Source organism: Artibeus jamaicensis, unplaced genomic scaffold (genome assembly GCF_021234435.1).
Source record: "Artibeus jamaicensis isolate MK-2021 breed Jamaican fruit bat unplaced genomic scaffold, CSHL_Jam_final contig_718, whole genome shotgun sequence".
Classification (NCBI taxonomy): Eukaryota; Metazoa; Chordata; class Mammalia; order Chiroptera; family Phyllostomidae; genus Artibeus; species Artibeus jamaicensis.
The window spans coordinates 3,870,859-3,896,066 of NW_026521936.1; the positions used below are offsets into that span (position 1 = coordinate 3,870,859).

Genomic DNA, 25,208 nt, shown 5'->3' on the forward strand with positions numbered 1-25,208 from the left:
ACAAATCAATAGTAACAGTAGTCACAGGGTGTAAGGTGCAGCACAGATGACAGTCAATAATATCGTAGTTGTGTACGGTGCCAGGTGGGTGCTGGAAATGTCAGGGGTCACTCAGTGAAGAATGTGATTATCTGACCACTGTGCTGTATACCGGAAACTACTACAAAAAAGTGTGCAATGTAAACTAGAAAAAAAGAAGCACGTGATATCCATTGCTTCATTGTTGGTGATGTAAAGGTTGATCAGGTGGTTGCAGTATTCTTACTTTGATTCACCCACACTGTCAGATTTCCCATTATGAGTCTTTTACCTAAATCTTTTTCATGGGCTGGTTAAAAAAAAAAATCCCATTTACAGTTGCTTCAAAAGAAATACTCATGAATAAATTGAGCCAAGGAGGTAAAAGACCTGTACTTGGAAAATTATTAGACACTGAGGAAGATACAAATAAATAGAAGCACATAATGTGTTCATGGATAGGAAGAAGTAACATTGTTAAAATTTTCATACTACCCAGCGCAGTCTCTAGATTGAATGCAGTCCCCATCAAAATACCAAAGGCGTTCTTCACAGAACTAGAGCAAATAGCCCTAAAATTTATATGGAACCACAAAACACCCTGAGTAGCCACAGCAATCTTGAGAAAGAACAAAGTTGGAGGAGTCACGCTACATGGTATCAAACTATACTACAGGCCATAGTAATCAAAACAGCATGGTACTGGCAGAAACATACACATACACACGTAGATCAGTGGAACCAAATAGAAAACCCAGAAGTAAACTCACATCTGTATGATCAATTTATGATAAAGGAGGCAAGAATATACAATATGGTAAAGACAGTTCATTCAATAAATGGTGTTTTAAAATTGGACAGACACATGCAAAAAAAAAAAGAGAGAAAGAAACCAGACCAACTTTTTATACTATGTATAAGAACAAACTCAAAATATATTAAAGACTTAAGTGTAAAACCTGAAACCATAAAACTCCTAGAAGGAAACACATAGTAAAATTTCTGACACTGATCTTAGCAACATCGTATCTCCTTGGGCAGGGGGCATGAAAGGGAAAATGAGCAAACGGGACCACGTCAGACTCATGGGCTCTCGGACAGCAGAGGAATCCATCATCAGAACGGAGGACGGCCTGGGAAGCAGGCCCTGTCCTTCACCCTTGGACAGTCACCGCTGCTGTTATGAAAGTTTTGGTGGGGGCAGCAGTCGTCGCTTCTCAGTTATTCCAGAGTCCTGTAGGACTCGATAACTTACTTAGAAACAAAAGACACTTTCCCCTTGTTTACTTCGCGATGGATGGGTGGTCAGAGGGCCCTTCATTATGCAGAACGCTGGCTGGGTGCTGTCGGAGTGTGGACGAGTGTGTCACTGAGGCGCTGTTTGTCCTGGCCGGGACACCGGGCCTTCCCTTCCTCCCCTCCTGGTCTGTTCTCACAGGGTGAGCGTGGTGTTCTCTCAAAGCAAAGCAGAAGGTTCTACTGCCTTTGCTGGACAGATTGTTGCAAGTACCAGAAGCAGCTTTAGAGCAGCTATACAATGTTTTTGTATGTCTCATGGGGTTTGAATAATTACTGGACTCTTTATTTTCAGATGACTTGAAAGGACAACTAGATGAATTTGTCCAAACGCAGCTCCCTGGAAAAATTAAAGTGATAAGAAACACAAAGCGTGAGGGGTTAATTCGAGGAAGGATGATTGGAGCAGCCCATGCAACAGGTACAGCTCCCCCTGGTGGTGCTGCCTGGTGGTGCTGAGTGAGGAGGGCCATCCTGGGCACTGGTGCTGAGTCAGCAGAGGTCTGGAAAGGGTGTCCCTTAGAATCTGGCACTTGCTCAGTTTGGAAAAGGCAGCAGCACACCCCCCCCCCCCCCCCCCCCGCACAGACTCCACGGTGAGTCCCCGAGTCCCCACAGGTCTGTTTTCTTCAAGGCCCTCATGGTTAACTGCTGCCCCTAAAGCATGTTGTTTCCACATTGTTCACCTAGATGAGTAGAACAGCCCAAACCCAAATGCAACTAAAGTTTTGTTCTTTTTTAAACACATAATTTAAAATATGTATACCCAAACTGTTAGATTTGAATTATGCCCATAATTCTTAGAGTACAAAGGCATACCTGGTGATGTGCCTCATTTTCATTGGGTAATAGACATAATATTGAAAATCGACTTAGAGCCCTGACCGGTGTGGCTCAGTGAGTTGGGTGTCATCCCACAAACTGAAAGGTCGCCAGTTCGATTCCCCGTCAGGGTACATGCGCGCATCACAGCTTGGTGTTCAGTTGGGACGCATGTGAGAGGCAGCCAGTCGTGGTTTCTCTCTCAGGTCTGTGTCTCTCCCTCTCTCTCTCCCTCCCTTCACCTCTCTCAAAAATAAAATCTTAAAAAAAAATTGACTTACGTACCTATAAAGTATTTTCTTTAGAATTTTCCTCTTCTAAATCAGGGAGAAAGTCCCTTCTGGTGTCACCACATCTGTGAGAGTTCCTGCTTCCTCTCACCTCTGCCTTTTCACAGAGGCAGAGCAGGTGTCAGATTCACAGTCTTCCGGGGGAACTGTCTTTAGTTACATTGTATGGACTGGTTAGTCTTTAGTTACATTGTATGGACTCCACCGTGTGTGTTCTTGTGCTTAACTCTGTAAGATTGGTGATCCTGATTGTCATTTATGGTCGTGGTAAAAAACAATCTTTGAAAATAAATTTGATTTTTTAAAAAGATTTATTTATTTTTTTTAGAGAGAGGAAAGGAGAAAGAGAAAGAGAAACATCAGTGTCTAGTTGCCTCTCACATGGCCCCCACTGGGGACCTGGCTTGCAACCCAGACATGTGCCCTGACTGGGAATCGAACCTGTGACCCTTTGGTTCGCAGTCTGTACTTATCCAGCCAGGGCAGTTTTTTAAACAATATTAGGAACCGCATTGTGCTGTGTGTGGTGGGCTCCAGTGTGTGACGCACACCCATGTTTTCGTGTGCACCGCACACGTGTCTCTGCCCCCCCAGGGGAAGTGCTGGTGTTCCTGGACAGCCACTGCGAAGTCAACGTCATGTGGCTGCAGCCCCTGCTGGCCGCCATCCAGGAGGACCGGCGGACAGTCGTGTGCCCGGTGATCGACATCATCAGTGCCGACACGCTGGCCTACAGCTCATCCCCCGTGGTGCGCGGAGGCTTCAACTGGGGGCTGCACTTCAAGTGGGACCTCGTGCCCCCTTCTGAGCTCGGAGGGCCGGGAGGAGCTACCGCACCCATAAAGTAAGGTTCCCGCGTGTGTTTGAGGGACTCACCAGGGCCACTTCAAAGGGGAAACGTTATTTTAAAGATAATTCCTCCTTTGCAAGAAGCGAAAGTGTTGGCTTAATTTACTCATTAACGTTCTGAGTGCTCACTGAATTTTACGCAACCTGCCAAGTCCTAAGGAAAGATAAATGAGTGAGAAATTGCCCTTGCTCTCAAGGGTTTACGGCTTTGCAAGTTCAGAAGGCAGACGGAGCCAGCATCTGCCCAGTTGCGGAGGATGCCTGGGGTGCCCGCAGCCCGTGGCGGTCACCGTCCTCCGTCCCTGGCTGGCGGGAGTGGTGCTGCGGAGGACGCAGGACACACCAGCTTCCCTACAGCAGGGCGGTAGGCGGAGTCCCGGGTCTGCGGTGCCGTGCCGCTCGCCCACGCCGTCTGCTGCTGCACGTCTGCCCTCGCGTGCTGGTTCTTCCTCGTTTTTGTTCTTACGTTGCTCACGTCACTTTCAGAGGCCTGTAGTTCTGGTTTGTAAAGTTCTCGGACCCACTCTTCTTAAACTTTTCTACTGTAAAAATAGCACGTGTAAAGAGGTTACGTGTGCACACCACTGAATAGATGGTTGTCACGCAGGCGCCCGTGCTGCCAGCGCTCGGGCTGACACACGGCGCCAGGCGCCCCGTCTGACCTGGTAGGTCCCTGGGGTCCCTGTTGTCTCACCACCCTGTGGGCATCTCTCCGCATCGCGTTCATTTCCTCCCACTCTCGGGCCTCCTGCAGATGAAGCTGCAGGGCTCATGGTTGGGTCTGTGTTTACTCAGCGTTGCCTTGGACGCCCGTGTGTTGCATGTGTAGCTACCGTTGACGTGTCGTCAGTGCTGTACAGTGCTCTGTTCTCGTAATTAACACATTACAGCTTCTCCGCCTGTTACTCCTGATGGGCCAGTGGCATTGTTTTCCGTTGTGTGTGTGGCTTTTTTACGTCACAACCAGTGCTGTTCCCAGCGTCCTTATTCACGGCCTCTGGTTCCCAGGAGGGAGCCTGCTGGTCGCAGGGCACGGCCCTCCTCACATTACAGGAAGGTCGTGTCTTCTGAATACCTCCGGTGTGGCCAGGGTGCTGTCGGTGTTGCTGCTGGTGATGCCAGCTTCCTGTCACCTGGACCAGGCTCTGCTCCCGGGACCGTGGTGTCCGGGTGGATGCCTTCTGCTGAGCACCACGGATGAAGCGCGCCCGGCTCTCAGCTGTCCTCATCCTCACAGGCCTGCAGCCCTTCTCTTCACTCGCCCGCGCCCCCTTTTTCAGGAACTGCTGTGTGTGTGGCCAGTGAAGAGTGTTTGTCTTTAGCAGGTGGAAGAAGAAAGTACCCAGTCTGTTCCGTGTGTTCTTAGTTTTAGTGTGGCTGCCTATTTTTACCTATTCTCCCCTCATTGTGGGTCTTTTTCATTGTCTTATTTGTAATATATATATATTTTTTTACCATTTTTATAAAATTTATTTTTTTTGAGTTTTTGTTTTTTTTATTGATTATGCTGTTACAGTTGTTCTATTCCCCCTTTATTCCCCTCCACCCTACCCCCCATCCCCACCATCACCCCCCCTTTAGTTTATGACCATGTGTCTCAAGTCCTTTAGATTCTATATTTCCCATGCTATTCTTGCCCCCCCCTATCTATTTTCTATCTACTGTCTATGCTACTTATTTTCTGTACCTTCTCCCCCCTTCTCCTCCTCCCACTCCCCTGTTGCTAACCCTCCTTGAGATCTTCATTTCTATGTTTCCACTCCTGATCTAGCTGTCCTTTTAGTTTGCTTTTGTTTTAGGTGTGGTTGTTAATAACTGTGAGTTTGCTGTCCTTTCACTGTTCATGTTTCTTTAACTTCTTTTTCTTAGATAAGTCCCTTTAACGTTTCATATAATAGGGGCTTGGTGATGATGAACTCCTTGAATTTGATCTTATCTGAGAAGCACCTTATCTGTCCTTCCATTGTAAATGAAAGTTTTGCTGGATAGAGCAATCTTGGTTGTAGGTCTTTGGATTTCATGACTTGGAATACGTCTTTCCAGCCCCTTCTAGCCTGTAAGGTCTCTTTTGAGAAATCTGCTGACAGTCTGATGGGGACTCCTTTGTAGGTGACTGTCCCCTTAGCTCTTGCTGCTTCTAGGATTCTCTCCTTCATTTTAATTTTAGCTAATGTAATTACGATGTGCCTTGGTGTGTTCCTTCTTGGGTCCAACTTCTTTGGGACTCTCTGAGCTTCCTGGATTTCCTGGAAGTCTATTTCCCTTTGCCAGATTGGGGAAATTCTCCTTTATTATTTGTTCAAATAAGTTTTCCACTGGTGGCTGTGCCTTTCCCCCTTCTGGTACCCCTATAATTCGGATGTTGGAGCGTTTAAAGAGGTCCTGGAGGTTCCTAAGACTCTCCTCATTTCTTTGAATTCTTGCTTCTTCATCTCTTTTCTGTTTGGCCATTATTTGCTTTCTTCTGGTCCACTCCACTGATTTGAGTCCCAGTTTCCTTTTCATTGCTATTGGTGTCCTGTGCAATTCCATTCATTTCAATTAGTTTCACCTTCATATATTTGTCTAATTTGTGGCTATAATCAACCAGTTCTATGAGGATCCTGATCACCAGTGTTTTAAACTGTACGTCTGAGAGTTTTGCTATTTCTTCATGGCTTAGATTTATTGGCTCTGGGGCTCTGAGATCCTCCTGTGCCATTGCCGCGGTCCAGCCGCAGCGGGTCAGGGGGTCCCACAGGTGAGGGTAGGCGTCGGCGCTGGGTAACAGACGACAACACGCCTCAAAGGACAGTGAAGCTCTGTTCCGTTTATTGAAAGTACAAGCAGGTTTTTATAATTTTCATTTCAGGTAGTGATTAATATTTGCAGTATAACATGATCATTTAAGCAGAAAAAATCAACACAAAGGCAATCAGTAAAAGTACGAAAGTTCTCATAGATTCAGTTAAAAAATTATTTTAACTAGGAGAGCCATTAATCAGACAGTTAAACCATTAATATCTTATTGTATACCAAAGTTTCTCAGAATTTGGTATAGGGTATAAGGATACGCTAGACTGAGTAGAGAAAATAGGAGATTTATTATGAAGCCCTCGTGATGTCTAACTTAGCTATCTACCTTTTTTTGCTTAAAATGTTTTTTCAGTGTACCATAAATTCTGACTCCCTAGTGACTGTTCAGTTTGTAATAACTAACTAGCTTTTGTTATTACTTTGCCTGTCTAGTTGATATATATTCCTATTCAAGGTAAAGGAGGGGCTGTTCCTATGTAGCAGGGGGCTTTCAAGGGTACTTCTTTTAAGTTTCTCTAGGAGTTCTTTTTATAAACATGTATCGTACTTTAATTCCTTCTAAGAAAGTAGTGAGATCATCTCCTGATTTCCTAGAGTATTCTATCTTATCTTGGGTGTTTTTCTAATGATTGTTATTGATTAAGCTTGAATTCTCAGATTGTTCTGATTGTTTCCTTGTGCCTATATTCCCTGACGTTCTAGTATGATATTATTATTCTGTTTATTGAGCCGGGAAAGGTCCAGGCACACTATCTGAATCACTGCCAGGGTATTCATAATGATTAAAGCAGAAAAGGGTCATGATCCCCAAAGCAAGCACAATCACAATAGGTATTGCAAGGCCTTCCATGCCACGTCCACCAGGTTGGAAACTGCTTCCTTGAAGTCTTACACCCCCCTCTCAGGACCTTGTCACGGAGAGAGGGATCCAACAGTGGACGCGGCAGTGGACGTGGCATTTCCCTCTCTTTTATTTTTCAGCCGAAAGTGATGAAATTCCAACGTAGTTTTTCGAAGGGAGGAGAGGATTACTCGGAAGACGACTGGAAAAACAAGGATTAAAATTAGAATAATTAGGCCAGTGATTCCAATATGTATTAAACTAGACCACCACATGACAGGGTTGATGGATTCTTGAATAGACTTCCAGATTCTGTCTGCAATTTCAGAACCTGGCGCAGTTAAATATGCTTGACTAATTTCTGTAATTTTAGTATGTAGGCCTTTAAGATCAGGTCCTAACATAGTATCGTGCCAAATACCTTGCAAATGAGTTTTTACCTGAGACCAAGTGGTGGAATTCTGATCATAAGGCAAAGGTGTGACACAAATCCATTTAAAATCTGCATGACAACTAGTAGTCATTTGAGTCTTTATATTTTGAATCTGGTTTCCTAAATATATAACCGTATCTTCTAAGGCATTTACTCTAGTTTCTAATTTCTTATCAATTTTTTCTTGTAGAATTAGCGCAAGGGAAATATTGTGAGAGAGCTGATTAACATGTTGTGCAGTATGTACTTCTTGTACTAAAGCGGTAGTTGATAATGCAATAGAGGTTATTATACTGATTAAAGCAGTAATTCCTAATATTAGAGCGGCTAAAAATCTTTTTGGTCTTATTAATCTATCTATCTTTTCTAGTATATACAAACCTGTATCAGCGTACCAATCTCCAGATAGTACTACAGGCATTAGGACATGCGAGGGTTGAAAAACTATGAGAAATGTGGTTAGGTTTTTGGGAAGCCCAGGATCAATACAGTTGGTTAAAATACAATTAGAACAGTTAATATAAAAAGAGGAGCCCCTTTGCTCCGTATGAATAGACCCAATTAAGATTGCATGAGGGGTATTAACACATGCTCTAACACTATAAATAGTTGAAACACTACTAGTGGGTCGATCAAAAATAATCATATTGGTGGCTGCAAACAATTTGTATAAGTCTGGATAAATGGAGGATCGGGAATGACTTGTGGAATTAGTTACATAGATAGGGGCGACCCATCCTGGGGAGTAATAGCGGCTCAATGGTTCATGAGGATTAAAAATTCTTGTGTTGTTAAGAAAAAACTTGTGAGTAGAATTCAGTAGGTAAGAGGTATAATTATAATAAGGAGAGGAGATAGAGTAATCAAAAATAGTTAAGTTAGTTCTTGGAATGGCATGTTTCCCTGGAGTTCCTGGGAATCCACAATCTAGCCATCTTGGAAATCCTGAATTAAGATTAATATTTTTTCAGTATATATCTTTTTCTGGATAATCAGTTAGACATGAATCTATAGCCTTAGGGAGGGAAGTATTATTTTTATAAGTATCATTATAATTATAATGACCAAGGGTGACTATATTAAGTCCCCAAAGAGAACGGCTATAGTCTGTTAAACTGGAGGGAGAGTCAGTAACAACAGTTCTATAGTTAATAGGTAGGCACCCGGAAGGAGGGGTGCCAGAGGTCGAGAAACACAGAGGGGCATCATCTGCAAATCCTTCAAAGGAGAAATTCTTAGTAGTAGTATGGGAAATTAAGGTATCAGGAATTCCTCCGAGAAGTTCAGTATTGTTAGTGTATACCTTAGGTTGGTTTTCCCCCCAGACTGCTGGGTGAAAGAGGGGAGGATTAGGGATATATGCCCAATAGGTCTGATGAAGAGACTCTGCTGCTACTACCTGGAGAGACAGGAGCGTTACTATAGCAAGCAGAAATGTTTCTGGGGTGGTAGGCTTTCCTGTAGTATTAGCTACAGTATCAGCTACCCGTTGTCCCTCGTGGCACAACTTCTTAATCTGACCCCAGGTGGGTAGGTCGCTTTCTTGAGTGCGCCGAGATGGTCGAGGAGTGGATGGGTATTGTGGTGGAGGAGCAAGCTGCAAGCGAGACATCTTAGGGACCAGACTCTCAGGTTCTTCTTCTTCAAGGATAAGATTAAGTGTAGGAGGTTTTAAGGGCGGCATCCGTCGCTTCTTTATCCCTCCGGATGAGTCTTTCTGGAATCCATACGGGCACTTCTGCATCCTGTGGAAAAACACAGGCGTATCCTCGCCCCCTTGTTAATAAAATATCAGGTCCTTTCCATTCTCCTGTAATGGAATCTTTCCATTTTACCCATTCTTTAGGCACATTTTGAACTCCCCAATGTCTCATCATTGGGGTTAAACCTTGTTCATTAGCATTCAAATGATTAATGACGAATAAGGCATGATTTAAAATGTGATGAGGAGATAAATGAGATTGCTTATCTCCAGTCTTTAATTTTTTAATTTGAATTTTAAGGGTTTGATGAGCTCTTTCAACAATCCCTTGCCCCTGGGGGTTATAAGGGATTCCTGTTTTATGACAAATCTGAAATTTGTTACAAAAATCTTTAAATGATTTTGCAGTATATGCAGGAGCATTATCAGTTTTTATTTCTGCTGGCTGTCCTATATAAGCAAAGGCTTGAATTAAATGTTGAATGACATCTTTTACTGCTTCTCCTGTCCTAGCAGTGGCAAAGATCACATGAGAATAAGTATCTATTATTACATGAACATAACACAGTTTGCCAAACTCAGGGATGTGGGTAACATCCATTTGCCAAACAGAGTTAGGTTTTAGCCCCCTCGGATTAACTCCTTCAGATTGAGCTGGGATATGTGTCACACACGAAGAGCATTCTCTTACTATTTGTCTGGCCTGCTCTCTACTCAGATGAAATTGTAACCTTAGAGCAGTAGCATTCTGATGATGCAATGCATGGGAAGTCTGTGCTTCTTGGAGAGCAACAGTAACAATCTTTTGTGTTAATTTATCTGCTCTGTCGTTTCCTTGACTTAAAGGCCCTGGCAGGTTTGAATGCCCTCTAATATGACCAATATAGAAGGGGTTTCCTCGTTTTTGAATAAGCTTTTGTAACAATTTTAGTTTTTCATGGATAGAGGAACGAGATGAGATAAGGGCAGTCTCTATAGCAGGAAATAAACTTTTAATATAGTATGAGTCCGTATATAAATTAAATCTTTCTGGCACCTTTTGGAAGGCGAGAATAACCGCAGCCAACTCTGCCCTTTGAGCTGAGGTTTCCTGTGTCTCTTGAACTATTTCTCGACCTTCTATGATAATCGCAGCCCTTCCATTGGCTGAGCCATCAGTAAAAATGTTAACCACCGGAGGGGCAAAAGGTGAGCTTTTGCATAAATGAGGAAAAATAATAGACACTTCTTTACAAAAATGGAGAAGGGGGTCATTTGGCAAATGGTAATTAATGTCCCCTGCAAAATTACTGAGTGAATTTGCCCATTGATCTTCCAATTGATATAATTGATCACATTGTTGTCTGGTATAAGGAACAATGATATTATGGACATCTCTTCCAAATAGAGTCTTACTTCTCTGTCTTCCTAGCCAAATCAATTGTGCAACCAGGTATGGATATGATGGCAAGTTTTTCTTAGGAGTTACAGACAAGTGAATCCACTCTAAAGGTGCTCCTTGCCAGAGACAGGCGGTGGGAGAATATATAGTTTTCAGAATAATAAGACTCCAAGCTTTATTATAATCTACTTGAGACAACTTTGCATTAGTCAATGCCTGATCTACTTTTGCGAGAGCTTCTTCTGCTTCAGGACTAAGATGTCTGGGGGATTTAGGCTGACTATCACCCCTTAAAATATTAAAGAGGGGCGATAGCTCCTCAGTTGTTAATTTTAAAAATGGCCTTATCCAGTTAATGTCTCCTAGTACCTTTTGAAAGTCATTAAGAGTCTTTAAACAGTCTCTTCGAATTTCTAATTTTTGGGAAGTAATAGTTGGGGGATCTATGACTCTACCTAAATAATTAAATGGAGGATTTTCTTGAATCTTGTCAGGAGCAACAGTGAGCCCTGCATCTTGCAGCATTTCAATTAAATCTAATAGAGCTTTTCTTAATAATAGTAAATCAGCCCCTGCTATCAGGATATCATCTATATAATGAATACAATAAATTTGGCTATAACATTGTCTAAATTTAAGAAGAGCAGTGTCAACAAATTTCTGACACAAGGTCGGACTGTTTTTCATCCCTTGAGGTAAAACTTTCCATTGGTACCTTTGATAAGGTCTTTGTAAATTAGGAGAGGGTTTTCTGTGACTTGATTGACTAATCGTTTTTCCTTGGGAATAGAATAGCCAGTTCTTTCCCAAGGAAATGATCAGTGTTTACAGGTACTGAGTTAAAAAATGGTACTTTGTTTTCCAGGGAGAAGGGCTAGTTCTCCCAGGGAGACAGTACACATAGATCTCAGTTTTATAATAAAAGTCACAGTTCTGGCATAAATAAGGAGGATTTTTAACATTTCTTTAATATGTCATATTTTTACGTCACTTTTATCATGTTTTATATTGATAAATTTATGAATATATTCATAACCTTTAGAAATAGTTTTTTATTGGCAAATATTTTTATTTTTTTGTTAATTCTTATTGATTATTGCAAGGGGGGGAGATGTTAAGCTCTACATCTCTTGTTCTTAAGATTAAAGTAGTCTCTGAGTCTCTAGAAGGAGGATTCAGAGTAGTTAAAAGACACATTTTCTTATTATCTTTTTTCTTGTGCCTTTTACTATCTGAGGGAAGTGAGTTTTTTTTTTTTAAAGAATTAATTTACATTTTTTCTGAGTAGAATCTTTATGATGTAATAATATTAGAGATCTTATTCTACTCATTGAAATATTTTGAGACAGATGTTATTTTAAAAATAAAAACAAAAGTAAAATTTAAGCAAACTAATATTTTAAATTAAATCCTCTAAAGGAGGGAGTGAGATACTAGTCTTTATCTTATACCATCTGGTGCTGTTTCAATCTCTAACTTTTCCTAAATAACTAAGTCTGAAGATTCCTTATCAGGAAGATATTTAGCAACTTTAAAAAACTGCTAAATTAGTATAAAACATTGCTCTTGTTCTTTAGAGAGCCTATACTTGTTAAAAGGTTTCTTTTTTATTTTTGATTTCTGCCGTTTCAGATTCTGTAGCCTGTTTTAAACTTTAACTAATTAGTTATTGGGGAGTGTAGTGTGGTGGGTCAGAAATGTGTTGTTGGTGAAAACCGTCAGGGAGGGCTGCCTGGTGTCCAGGGCACCCTGACCCCACTTTTGGGTTTTAGGTTTTTCCCACGCTTCTAAAACTGCGAGGGAGGGCTCCAAGCGCCAGGTGACCAACTTTTATATTGCGCTCCCTGACTGAGCCCAGAGTTAAGACATGATTTTGCTGTTTGTTGCCAATCATAAGGGGTCATCCACTCAGCAGCAATGGAATCTACAAGCTGCAAAGCGTAAGGGGAAGTAGGACCAAAGTCCTTAACAGCCGTTTTTATTTCTTTTATTAACTTAAACGGCAAAGGTTCCCACTGCGGGGGGTCCTGAGGAGTCATTGGAAAAATCACTGGGAAGCAACTCAAGGTCTCACCCTGCCTCCTTGCCTCTCTCATGGCCCCTAGAAACCCGACCTTATCAGGCAGACGCTTCGCTTGCCGAGACCGAACGGACTTTATTTTTACTTTTACTTTCCGGTCTCGCAGCGCAGCTAACGCCAAGGGATCGAAATCTTTAGAATGGTATCTAGCAGCTTCTTCTTCTAATTCAGTCTGATAATCAGGTGGCAACTCTTCCTTTTTCTCAGGCTGTTCATTATCTGAGTCAGAGTCAGACTCACTCTCACTCTTTTCATGCTCATCTAGAGCAGGCGGCGGGGCAGAAGGCGCTAGATTTTCACAAGTTGCTATTTTTACCGCCGCACACAAAGGCTGTTTTTCCTCCTCGGTCGTCTGTTTAGCGAGGCACGCAACCTCAGGAGTGGGGTCAAAACTATCTTTTAAAACATTCCAAAGGGAAAAAGCACCTACTGGAACCTTTTCGGGCCCATGAAGGGTATAATAAGTCTTCATATCTTGGCCAAGTCGCTGCCAAGTCTCTGGATTCACTGATCCCTCCTCCGGGAACCAGGGCGCACATTCTTGAACAAAATGAAAAAAATCTCTAAGCTGTCTTCCTGACACACTTATTCCTCTCTTATGGAGCATATGCTTAGTTATATCAATGAATAAACCTCTTTCCTTGGACTCTGCATGTCCCATGATTACTCACCCTTTGCTACCTGGTCTGTCTACCAGGGGGTCTGCAGCACCCGGTCGGTGAGAGCCTAGCCTACCCGACAATAATTTAAGGGGTCTTACCTGAGGGTCCCTGTTTTCGGGCGCCACTTGCCGCGGTCCAGCCGCAGCGGGTCAGGGGGTCCCACAGGTGAGGGTAGGCGTCGGCGCTGGGTAACAGACGACAACACGCCTCAAAGGACAGTGAAGCTCTGTTCCGTTTATTGAAAGTACAAGCAGGTTTTTATAATTTTCATTTCAGGTAGTGATTAATATTTGCAGTATAACATGATCATTTAAGCAGAAAAAATCAACACAAAGGCAATCAGTAAAAGTACAAAAGTTCTCATAGATTCAGTTAAAAATTATTTTAACTAGGAGAGCCATTAATCAGACAGTTAAAAATATCTTATTGTATACCAAAGTTTCTCAGAATTTGGTATAGGGTATAAGGATACGCTAGACTGAGTAGAGAAAATAGGAGATTTATTATAAAGCCCTCGTGATGTCTAACTTAGCTATCTACCTTTTTTTGCTTAAAATGTTTTTTCAGTGTACCATAAATTCTGACTCCCTAGTGACTGTTCAGTTTGTAATAACTAACTAGCTTTTGTTATTACTTTGCCTGTCTAGTTGATATATATTCCTATTCAAGGTAAAGGAGGGGCTGTTCCTATGTAGCAGGGGGCTTTCAAGGGTACTTCTTTTAAGTTTCTCTAGGAGTTCTTTTTATAAACATGTTTTGCACTTTAATTCCTTCTAAGAAAGTAGTGAGATCATCTTCTGATTTCCTAGAGTATTCTATCTTATCTTGGGTGTTTTTCTAATGATTGTTATTGATTAAGCTTGAATTCTCAGATTGTTCTGATTGTTTCCTTGTGCCTATATTCCCTGACGTTCTAGTATGATATTATTATTCTGTTTATTGAGCCGGGAAAGGTCCAGGCACACTATCTGAATCACTGCCAGGGTATTCATAATGATTAAAGCAAAAAGGGTCATGATCTCCAAAGCAAGCACAATCACAATAGGTATTGCAAGGCCTTCCATGCCACGTCCACCAGGTTGGAAACTGCTTCCTTGAAGTCTTACACCCCCTCTCAGGACCTTGTCACGGAGAGAGGGATCCAACAGTGGACGCGGCAGTGGACGTGGCATGCCATTCTTGGTCTGTTCGGGCCCTTTAAGTGTGAGAAGCGGTGCCTTGGATTCCCAGGTCGCTGGGTTGTGTCGCTGTATGTGGGGGCGTGGCTAGAGCAGGGAAATGGCGACCCCCTCTGCCGCTTCTCACAGCTGGGTGGGGAGGAGCAGTGCCTTAGGTGGTTCACCTGGGCTGGGCCACTCAGAGTCGCTGGGTTATGACGCTGTATGTGGAGGTGGGGTCAGAGCAGGGAAATGGCGGCGCCCTCCACTGCCGCTTGCCGTGGGGACCTGCCGGCCCGGTCCAACCGCCCACTCCCTCGCCTGTCCACCCTCGCACAAATGCGCGACCTCAGTCAACACGCAGCCCCGGGCCCGGCTGTCTCCCCCGAGGTCGCTCGCCTGGTTGCTGGCTGGGTCACTCACTAGGTCTGACCCTGCGCCTGGATTCTGCCGGCCTGAGTGTGTCTGGCCAAGTCCTCCTGTGCAACCCTGCTCCGCCAGCCGCTGGTTTCGCCCCTTACCGGTCAGGCTGAAGAATTTGTTGTTAACGGACTTCCAAAAAGTTCAATTTTCCGTGTTCTGGCTGTGTTTTCTGTTGCTAATATTTAGTTTTCTCTAATCTTGGTTGTGTGAGAAGGCACCGCACATCCACCTATGCCTCCATCTTGGCGGAAGTTTCCTTATTTGTAATATTTTTAATCAAAAACACGTATGGAGTAACAAATCAACCAGAAGAACTTAGGGTGGAAAGCGGCCAAGTCTCCCGGTGCCTTCCTGTTCTCCCCGCCCCAAAGGCAAACTCTCCCAGCCGTCTTTGTTTCTAGTCTCCCGGTGTGACCGGGTCCTTGTTCCAGGTCACACCGACCTTGGCCCCTCCTGGGGTCCATCATGCCCCTGTGCACTGGCTGGTGTGCAGAGCAGGTGTTTGCGGTCGCCACACTGGCTCCTTGGGTGTTCGGCTGGACCTGCTTCTCGTCCTGCTGCTTCCTGACAGCACGTGACCTCCCCTCTGTGCAGGTCACGGGCCCACCTGACCCTCCTTCCGCTGCCCCCTTCCACTCCCCTTCTGTACGTTGTTTCTCTTTACAGCTAACTTCTGGAGTTGGTTGTTTAGATACTCAGTTTTCAGCCTTTTCCCTTTTCTAATTAATACGTGTATTTAAGAGACGACACATTATTTTTATCATGCATTTTTAAATTTTTTCATTGAAAGGGCTTCTCTCTCATTGATAGGCTATTTAGCAGTGCATTTACTATTTTCCAAACATCGGGAAATTTTGTAGTAATTTATCCCTCATTTAATTACACCGTATGGTTTTAATTCCGTAGAAATGGATGAGGTTTGCTTTATGGTCTAGCAGCACTGATCTTTGTAAATATTCCTGGTAGGCCTGGAAAACTTGTGTTTTCTGCAGTTGTTAAAGATGGGATTCCTGGTCAGGTTTATTGTGTTACCAAATATTCCATAGTTTAAATTAATTTTTAGTTCCCGTGCTCTGTCAGTTATTGAAAGTGGCACATACAGTTTCCCATGGTGTGTTTTTCCTCATGGTTCTTTGTATGTTTTAACAGATGCGTGAATTATTAAACCCTCTGGTGAGTGAGCCCATTTATCATTACGAGTTCCCTGTGAGACTTGCTTCACAGTCTGACGCCCATGTGGATGTGCCGTCAGCTCCCATGTCCCTTCCCTTTCCCTCCGCCGGTTTTCTGCCATCTTAGATGTGCCCCCCCCCCATCAGCAGCGTGTTATCTGCATGTTGCAGAGTCTCATAAACTGTGGTTTCAGTGGTTACCCTGCAGACTACAGGTCATGTCCTCGACCTGCCAAAGTGTGGCATGAACGTGTTTCCTCCCCGCAGTGCAACGAGCTCAGCGCATTCCCAGTCCTGCTGCCCACTCGTCACGTTGTTGAAACGTGTGTGAGTCCGTGGTAACCACGATTCACTTGGTGGCCCACATGGTTCTCCTGTCATGTTCCGCTGCTCTTTCTGCATCTGCAGACCTTCGTTTGGGATCATGTGTGTTCTGATGGAAGATCACATTTTGGTATTTCTTTGGGTTGGACCTTCTGGTGATCACTCCTCTTTCTGAAATGTCTTTGTTCCACCACTGGTTTGAAGAATAAAAATTTCATTCGACATCCAGTTCTGGACAGGCAGATAACGTCCTTTTAGGACTTTGAAGGTTTTAGTCTAGAACCTTCTGGAGGAGTCAGCAGCGGTCTTGTCTTGGGTCCTGGAAAGGGAACCTCTCCCCAGCCCCAGTTCCCCTCCCGTCTTTGCCAGCGGTGTTTTCTTGTCCCGTAGCTGTCACTCACCTGCTGGCACCTAGTTTTTTGTGCTCAAACTCGACAACCAGCTGTTTGAGAGCCTCCCCCGAGCCGGCAGCCCGGCTGCTCCCTCCCCTGCACCGGCGCTTCACTGCGGGCGGCTCGTTCCCCCGGTTCCCCTTCCTGTGACTCGGCTTCCCGACTGCTTGGCTACTCATTTGCTGGGTTGTTCTTGATTAGTCCCAGACTCTGCATATGGAACACGACAGACAAGCGTTCCCACCCAGGGTGACGCGTTCCTGCACACGGAGTTTTGCTTCACTTGTGCTGGGCTGCTTGAGTGTCAGCTTCCAGCCCCCTGATCCCGTTTCCAGAGGGGAGAAGCCTGGCAGCCAGGCTCGGCTCTCGGGGGGGGCGGGGGGGGCGGGGGCAGCCCACTGCTCTGCGTGCTCTCACTAACGGGGTTTTGCGGTCTTGACCTTGGAGCCTGATGAGTTCTTTAATGAGCAGCATCCCTGACCTCAGCCCACTGATGCTAGAGGCACCCCCACCCAGACAGCCAAGAATTGTCTCCAGAAGATAGAGATATGCTCGCCTGGAGACAGGGTCAGCCCACTGGAGAGCCTCTGGCCTAACACACCTTTGAGTCGAGTTCAAAGTGGCTGAGCTGTCTGGTCTCACTCTGGGGCCCTGGAGTCGTTTTCATCCGAGAGGCTCTGAGACTGCCAGGTGGGGTTACGTAATTCACGGCAGGTGGACGTCTGTCACCCATGGTTATAATGAAGAAAAGAGCCATGGTTCTTAGGAAAGTGGCCTTCATGACCCATTATCTAGCCTGTCGCTATTGACCTGGACAGTGGGGTTGAGTGGGCCAGCTCACTCCTGGTGTTAGACTCAGTGCTTTAAACAGGTAACCTAGTTTTCCCCAGTGATGCTCCAGAGGACACTGAGCTTTTTCAAACAAGAAGAAAGTGGACCGTGTGGGACTGACAGAACGCACCTGCCTTTCCAGGTCGCCCACGATGGCCGGAGGGCTGTTCGCCATGAACAGGGGCTACTTTGACGAGCTCGGGCGGTACGACAGCGGCATGGACATCTGGGGCGGGGAGAACCTGGAGATTTCGTTTCGGGTGATTTTATATTTTTTACGTGCTTGGTCGTGTGTGTATGTCTGTGATCCCATATTTTCTGTGCGTTCTCTTTGTTAAGAAATTGTCCTCAGTGAATGCCACTTTGCCATAATCTGTGATGTGGACAGTGTCCATTCAAAATGTCAGCAGCAGTGGTTGTGAACGGTTTAGCACAAGACTTAATGTGAACTTAATGTTCCTTCGTCCTTGCTGGACACAGTTGGGACCAGATCTGCCCGGCGCACACCTGTTTCCCTAGAAACCACTCCCAGCAGTGGTCCAGCTCACCTGACAAACAGAGCATCACCCCACGCACTGCTTACTGAATGCTGTGCACACTCGTGCACCTCCACACGGAGGAAGGGGGGGGATCGACACGGGTCCCCACTGCCCCCTCCAGGGCAGGAGAGCGGGGTGCACATTCGATGACAGCCCCATGTCTTGTGCACGTGCTGTGTAGTAGTTTTGCAAACATGCCGAGCACCGTGTTTTTAAAAGGTAGTCCCTTCTTACACAATCTTTAGAATCTTAAAGTCGAAAGGAATAATAGATATTAGTTTAAAAATGTAACTGAGTTCCACAGAAATTAAAGTAACTGTATAAGACAACTCAGTAAGAAATAACACTTAGACCAGATCTGAGATCTCTTGAATACTGACCTATTCTGCATATTTTATTTAAAAAACATATTTTATGAAAAACTCCTGTAAAACTGGCATTACAGGGCCCGTCAGTGAGCCATGTCCCTAAGCCCTGAAGACCAAGCTCCTTGGTCTGTTCGGACAGCGCGTGGGAAGCAGACCTCAGACGCACGGCAGTAAGAGAACACTGCATCATTTCAGACTTTGACAGAGAACTAGATAAAACACCTGGCGAAGCCCCCCAGACGCCCACTTCACAGAGTGTGGGCTCGTTAACCCTGCATGCACGCACGCACCGACCTCCCCGCTCCACGGGCAACCACATTAACTCGTGTTTTGCTTCTGACCAGATTTGGATGTGTGGCGGTAAACTCTTCATCATCCCTTGCTCTAGAGTCGGGCACATTTTCCGGAAGCGGCGGCCCTACGGCTCTCCGGAAGGCCAGGACACCATGACGCACAACTCGCTGCGGCTGGCGCACGTCTGGCTGGACGAGTACAAGGTGAGCGGGCGGGCGGCTCCGCAGTTGTTCCCGCACGAGTGCGCGTGCCTCTGCTGCCGGGCGCTCCCTCTCTGCTCTTCGCCCAGTAGTCGCTGTCTTTTGTTCGGACTGTTTTGGCAGTTTTCCGCGTGCCCACCCAGTCATCACCGAGACGGGCAACGGCGGAAGAAACTCTGTTTCTCTCGCGTGTCCTCAGTCCCCGTGGCTCCCAGAGCCCCTGGCTCCTCCCGTGGCTGGCGGGCTTCCCCTGCGGCCTCCCTCCTGCCCCCCCAGAAGCAGCCTGCAGCACCATTGCCTGGGCAACAGCTTTATTGAGGTTTGATTCAAAAATCACTTTTTTAGAACATTTATCACTTCACTCTCCAAAGAAACTGTTGTTCCTTCAGCTGCCACCACCACCCCCACCCCAGGTGACCAGTACTCTGCCTCCTCACTTTGTCACTGGGGCTTTTCAGACGCGGCCGCCCGGCACAGGGCCTTTGTGGGCCCCCCCCCCCCCCGTCTCCATTCAGACGGGCGCGTCGGGTTCGTCCAGGTTGTGCCACGTGTCAGTCTCTTTTTATTGCCAAGTGACGTTCCATTGTGTGACAGCACCATGTTTTGTTTATCCTTTTGTGAGTTGGACATTTGCCTTAGTTCCATTCTCTGTAATGAAAATGCCACTGTCATTTTTCATGTGCATTTTATGTGTGTTGAAAAAACATTGAATTTTCTTAAAGGAGTGTCTTTTTCGCCTACGTTGGGTCTGGGGGACACAGAGATGACAGAGTTGCACTGTCACTCGTGACACCAGGGGGCATGCAGGTGGAATGGCGTGTCCCGCGGGAGTAACAAGGACAAAGCAACGCTGGACGTGGGGAGCAGAGGCAGGACCCTGCCCTCTTCCCGCCACTGGACTGAGCTCTTGGGGCCCAGCGTCCCCCCAGGTTGGCCGACTGGGCCCTGCTGTCCTCGCGGTTGGGTGGGCAGCATGTGTGAAACTCACCACGTCGACACCGCATGCGTGCGTGGACGGTGCTCGGCTGCAGGTGGGGCGTGGGCAGCAGGTGCGTTTGTGGTGTGGACTCTGGGTAGCGTAGACGGAAGTTTACCTACTTGGAAGAACGTCACGGGACACGATTTTCCAAGCGACCAGTGTGGGAAGACCCAGGGGTCTCGCACGGGTCACAGATCCGTTCCAAGAGCAAGGTGGGCTGGACCGGCAGGCCTTGCTGCAGCAACACAGGCCCAGAGCGATGACCTCGCGGTCCACGTCGCAGCGGCCTGCACTGAGTGTTAACATGCCAGCAGGGGACGGCGTGATCCTGAGAGTTGTCCCAGCACGCCCACTGTAAACCGTGTGTTTCCGTGAACGTGACAGACGGGCGGACCTGAGGGTCTGTCCGCCGGGCTCTTTCAGCCTCGGACCCGATTTGCAGACGGGCAGAGCAGGCCACCCTCCTCGCTCGGTGATGCGTCCAAAGTGTGTCATGTCAGTGGGTAGTGAGTCTATTTTTAGTGACTTCAGTGGTTTCAGTTCCTGGATTTTCACTAACTCGGTAGACAGCAGTCGGTGTCACAGGCACACACAGAACCTCCCGGGAGCCCACGGCGTTTCTGGGCTGAGCCCTGGCGTCGGGGGGCGTGTGGACCACCGGGCTCACACGTGGCCTGGCGCATCGCCTCTGAGATGCGGGGTAGAACCAGTGTGCGGTGCCGGCCTCACGGGCTGCCATTTGTGAAAGGGGCGCCTCTTACAGTTTGTCTTCTTATCGGTGGCAGTCATGGGCCTCGTTGCGTAACAACTTCCCGTTGACATTTGCAGTCGGAATCCAGAAAGCTGTGGCATGGGCAGCATTTCTGCTCGCGACCCGTTTCTTCCCTCATCCTTGAACTCCTCGGGGGCACCCGACGGCGCTGGTTTTAACGAGGACCCTCTCGCCCCCAGGAGCAGTACTTCTCCTTGAGGCCAGACCTGAGGACCCGGAGCTACGGGAACGTCAGTGAGCGCGTGGAGCTGCGGAGGAAGCTGGGCTGCAAGTCGTTCAGGTGGTACCTGGACAACGTCTACCCGGAGATGCAGACGTCAGGGCCCCACGCCAGGGCCCAGCAGCCCCTCTTCGTCAACAGAGGGCCGAAACGCCCCAGAGTCCTGCAGCGCGGCAGGGTAAGCGGGGTGTCTGGCGAGGCGCGTCATCAAAGGCGTACGACAAAGTACACGGGCACTGTAGACCTAACGGATCTTTGCGGGTGGACCAGAGCTTGCCTTCCACTACGTTCTTAGGAGCTTCCTCTACTGAGGTTAAGACTTTGGGAATTATATCATCTTTGCTGTTAGGACCCTTTTCCTGCTGTGTCGTGAGAGTGTGACTTCTGGCTTCTCTAAGTCACGCGCTTGCTCCTGAGAGGACAGGTGAAGTGCGGGTGCAAAAGGCAGTGTGAGTGTGCAGTGCACGGGGCAGAAACCTGTCCAATGAGCAAAAGAAAAGGAGAGGTTGGGGCAGCTCCAGATTACTGCTCGGCCTCACTCTGGGCACCGACTGCAGACAGGGAGCGTGGCAAGAGGGCGCGGTCTCAGCGCTGGTGCTCGGCCAGACTCCCACCTGCACAGAGCGGGAACCCTGCTGGTCGACCACCTGTGCTCATGTGTTCCCTGTTGCCGCTTGCAAAGATTTCACTTATTTATTTAAAGAGGAGAAGAAAGAGAAACATCAGTGTGTGGTTGCCTCTTGCGCACCCTGGACTGGGGACCTGGCCCACAATGCAGGCCTGTGCCCTGACTAGGAATTGAACTGGCAACCCTTTGGTTTGTAGGCTGGCTCTCAGTCCATTGAGCCACACCAGCCAGGGCAGAATTTCTACAGTTTTATAATCACACAAATCTTAGGGGCCTAGCCAGAAAAACCCATGCCTTTTCCCTAAGTCATTTGTTAGAATTCGCTTTCTGAAGGCTGTGCAGGTTCTGTAACTGTGGCCTGGTTTCCACTGCAGGATGGCTGGCGAGAAGCCAGCAGCTTCCCCTTCTCGTTTTGTCTTCTAAGATTTAAAAAACCATCAAGATGATGTTACTAGGTGTTGCCAACTTCAGTGAGGACAGGGGCGGCGTGTGTCTGTGTAGCTGAGCCCCTCGCCACGACTGTCCTCGCCTTGCGAGCTCCTCTGGCTCCGTTCTGGGCGCAGGCCTCGAACTGAGACAAGGCCGTCTTGGCTGCATCTGTGCATCTCAGCATCTGGACTCCTGTAGCGTTTGTGCTCTGTATTGAACCAGGTCGTGTTCGCTCTGTGCCTTCTGTTCTTACTTCCCCAGTGTCTGTTCAGTTCACAGACGACAGTTTAATGTTCTTTCTTCCCTCCGGGAGATAAGTAAGCCTGTGTCTTTAGGTGGAATGTCTACTTTGACTTTGCCTGCAAACTTGAAGGATGCTCAGTGCCTCTGTGCACTGCAGCTGGAACGTAGGAGTGGAGATGCTTCCGATGACCTGGGGGAGGAGGTCCGCACCTCTGGCTGATGCTGTCCTGTCTCCCCCCGACCCCCGCCGTGTCTAGCATTGGTCTTCCTCCGATGCCAGGTTTCACGGGCGCTCTCTCTTTCCACAGCTGTACCACCTGCAGACCGGCAAGTGTCTGGGGGCCCAGGGCCGCCCGAGTCAGAAGGGAGGCCTCGTGGTGCTGAAGGCGTGTGACTACAGCGACCCCAACCAGGTGGGCCTGCGTGTAAGTGGGGTCAAAGGGTCGTGTGCACTGTGACCCACTCACTGGGCACAGGCCCTGCTTAGGTCCACCCGGGCCGTGGTACGGGGGGCCAGGTGCCATTCTTCTTCGGCGGAGTCAGAGCCCATCGCACACATGCCCAGCGGGGGCAGCTCCGCTGCTGCCACGTCCCGGCTGCTGTTAAGGGGTGCAGATGGCTTTTCAGGTTCCTGTTTGTGTTCTTTGGTTAAACACCCACGAGTGGGATTGCTGGTGATGTTTTTGAGGGAACTCCATACTGCTTTCAGCAGTGGCCGCAGCAGTTTAGGTCACACCAACAGGGCCCTGGGGTCCCTTTCCGCCGCATCCTCAGCAGCACCGGTCGGTTCACTGATGACGGCCATCCCGACGGGTGTGAGGTGAGAGCTGACTGTGGTCTTCATTTGCATCTCTCTGATGACTAGTGGTGCTGAGCATCTTTTCACGTACCTGTTGACCATCTGTATGTCCTCTTTGGAGAAAAGTCTACTCGGGTCTCCTCTGCCCATTTTTTAAAAAAGATTTTATGTATTTATTTTGAGAGAGGGGGGAAAAGGAGGGAGAGAAACACCAGTTGCTTGCCTCACTCACGCCCCCTACTGGGGAGCTGTCCCGCAACCCAGGCTGTGCCCTGACTGGGAACTGGACCGGCGACTTTTGGTTTGAAGGCTGGCACTCAGGCCACTGAGCCACGTCAGCCAGGGCATCTGCCCATTTTTAACTTGGGTGGTTTTGTTTTTGTTTGGTGTTAAGCTGTATGAGTTCTTTATATTTTCTTGGACATGAACCCTTTCAGATGTGTCATTTACAAAGATCATCTCCCAGTCAGTAAATTGTCTCCTCGTTTTGTTTCCTTTGCCATTCAGAAAACTTCCTCAGTTTGACAGGGTCCAGTTCTTTTTCCTCTGCTTTCACGTCAGTGTCGTGCAGTTCTCTCCTCTCTGGGTGGATTTATTTCCGGGCACCCCCTTGTTCCAGTGCCGTTACGAACGGGGTTAATTCTCCCTGAGCCCTTGTCGTGGAGGTGTGGACGCACACCAGGCCCCCGCGCACGGGTTTTCTGGGCACAGTGTCCCACGTCTACAAATGATGAGTTTTCCTCCTCCCTGTCCAACTTGAATGCTTTTGATTTGTCTTCTCTGGCTGCTGTGGGTAGGAGTTCGGTTTTGATCTTTCATTTTCTTCCTTAGGTCTGGATCTATAATGAAGAGCATGAACTAGTCTTAAGTAATCTACTTTGCCTGGACATGTCGGAAACGCGATCATCGGACCCCCCACGACTCATGAAATGCCACGGGTCCGGGGGGTCCCAGCAGTGGACATTCGGGGTGAGCAGCGGCTTGGGCGGGGGCAGGTGGATGTGTAGTCCGCCTGTGGAAGGGGGTTCTGAGCTAGTAGCGTCCCCATGAGGGACCTTCAACGTTCCACGTGGCCTCTGGTTGGCTGTGTCCCTTTGCCACTGCCCAGCGGTATCTGAGCGACCTCTTTTGTTTTTTATTTCCAGAAGAAGAACCGGCTGTACCAGGTGTCAGTCGGGCAGTGCCTGACAGCGGTGGACCCACGGAGTCCCAGAGGCTTGGTTGCTATGGCGATCTGTGACGGCTCCTCCTCCCAGCAGTGGCACTTGGAAAGTTAAGGTGGACCCCGTGCTGTGATGGCGATTCGAGCGGCCTGTCCCTCCGGGGGGCGGCCTGGGGAGACTGGGGGAGGTGGCGGCAGCACCGGGTGACTGTCAGGATGGGAGGAATCAGGTGCCACCGAGACACTGAGGTCACTTCTAGGTGGCTGTTGAGGAATTTCTTGCTCACGGAGGAAACCAGAATGCGGTTTGAATGTGAAGAGCCGGGTTCCCACAGAGGGACCAGACCCCGGCGTTGCTGGGGCTGCTCCAGGTCCTTTACGCTCGTTCCAGTCCCCTGACAATGGAATGGTGTCTGTCCGATCAGGGCTGGTCACACTCTCCTTCCCTAGAAGACTTCATAGCAGACGGTTCATTTTAAACAAACTGAATCCACATTAATTCTAACTTCAGACAGCATCATTTATAGATCATATTTAAAAGGCAGTTGACTATTATAAATTATTTTGATTAATTGTGGTACTATGCACACTTAAAATAAAAGATCTTTTCAATTACGTGCCCTCTGTGCGGTGGAGCCTGCGGTCTGGGCCGCCCTGTGTGTGGTGTGTCCCAGGAAGCACAGCCGGGTCGGCCGACGGGCCTGCGTGCTCTGGAGCGGCTCTAGTCGGGGGTGGTGGGGGGAGGGTTTCCGACTTTCAGCTTGAATTGTGAGTTTGGGGCCGAAGGACGGGAATTTGGCTACTTGCTATGAAGGCCATCTGTGACGCGTCAGGCAGAGCTGTGACGGAGGTCGCTGGGTACAGAGGTCGGGGTTTCTACGCGTACAGACACGCGAGCACACATGACATCAGAGGATCGACGTGGAGTCGGCTCTGTGCGTTCACCTGCCCCCGCACAGAGCGGGTCTCCATCACTGACGCAGCCTCTCGGGACGTGTGGGAGAAGAACGTATCTGCACCCCAAACTTTTTATCAGCCGTTCAACGTCAAAGACCGGCGGGGACGTGACGTAAAACAAAGAGAAGCGAGCAGCGGACTTAAACGCA

At 47.6% G+C, this 25,208-nt stretch overlaps 1 protein-coding gene across 9 annotated transcripts in view; it reads left to right on the forward strand.

Moving 5' to 3' along the window:
- GALNT11 (polypeptide N-acetylgalactosaminyltransferase 11) overlaps window positions 1–24,717 on the forward strand; it is a 49,422-nt gene extending 24,705 nt beyond the window's left edge. For 7 of the 9 annotated variants that reach the window (XM_037131892.2, XM_037131891.2, XM_037131895.2 and 4 more), the window contains 8 exons: window positions 1,610–1,735; window positions 3,021–3,270; window positions 17,612–17,729; window positions 18,721–18,873; window positions 20,801–21,019; window positions 22,450–22,566; window positions 23,772–23,909; window positions 24,086–24,717. In XM_037131892.2, the coding sequence (XP_036987787.2) occupies window positions 1,610–1,735; window positions 3,021–3,270; window positions 17,612–17,729; window positions 18,721–18,873; window positions 20,801–21,019; window positions 22,450–22,566; window positions 23,772–23,909; window positions 24,086–24,217 (1,253 nt within the window). In that variant the 3' untranslated portion in view covers window positions 24,218–24,717. Of the gene's footprint in view, window positions 1–1,609; window positions 1,736–3,020; window positions 3,271–17,611; window positions 17,730–18,720; window positions 18,874–20,800; window positions 21,020–22,449; window positions 22,567–23,771; window positions 23,910–24,085 lie in introns of those variants that run through there. The other 2 variants (XM_037131897.2, XM_037131899.2) reach the window with 2 other exon arrangements.
- The last annotated feature ends 491 nt before the right edge of the window (window positions 24,718–25,208 follow it).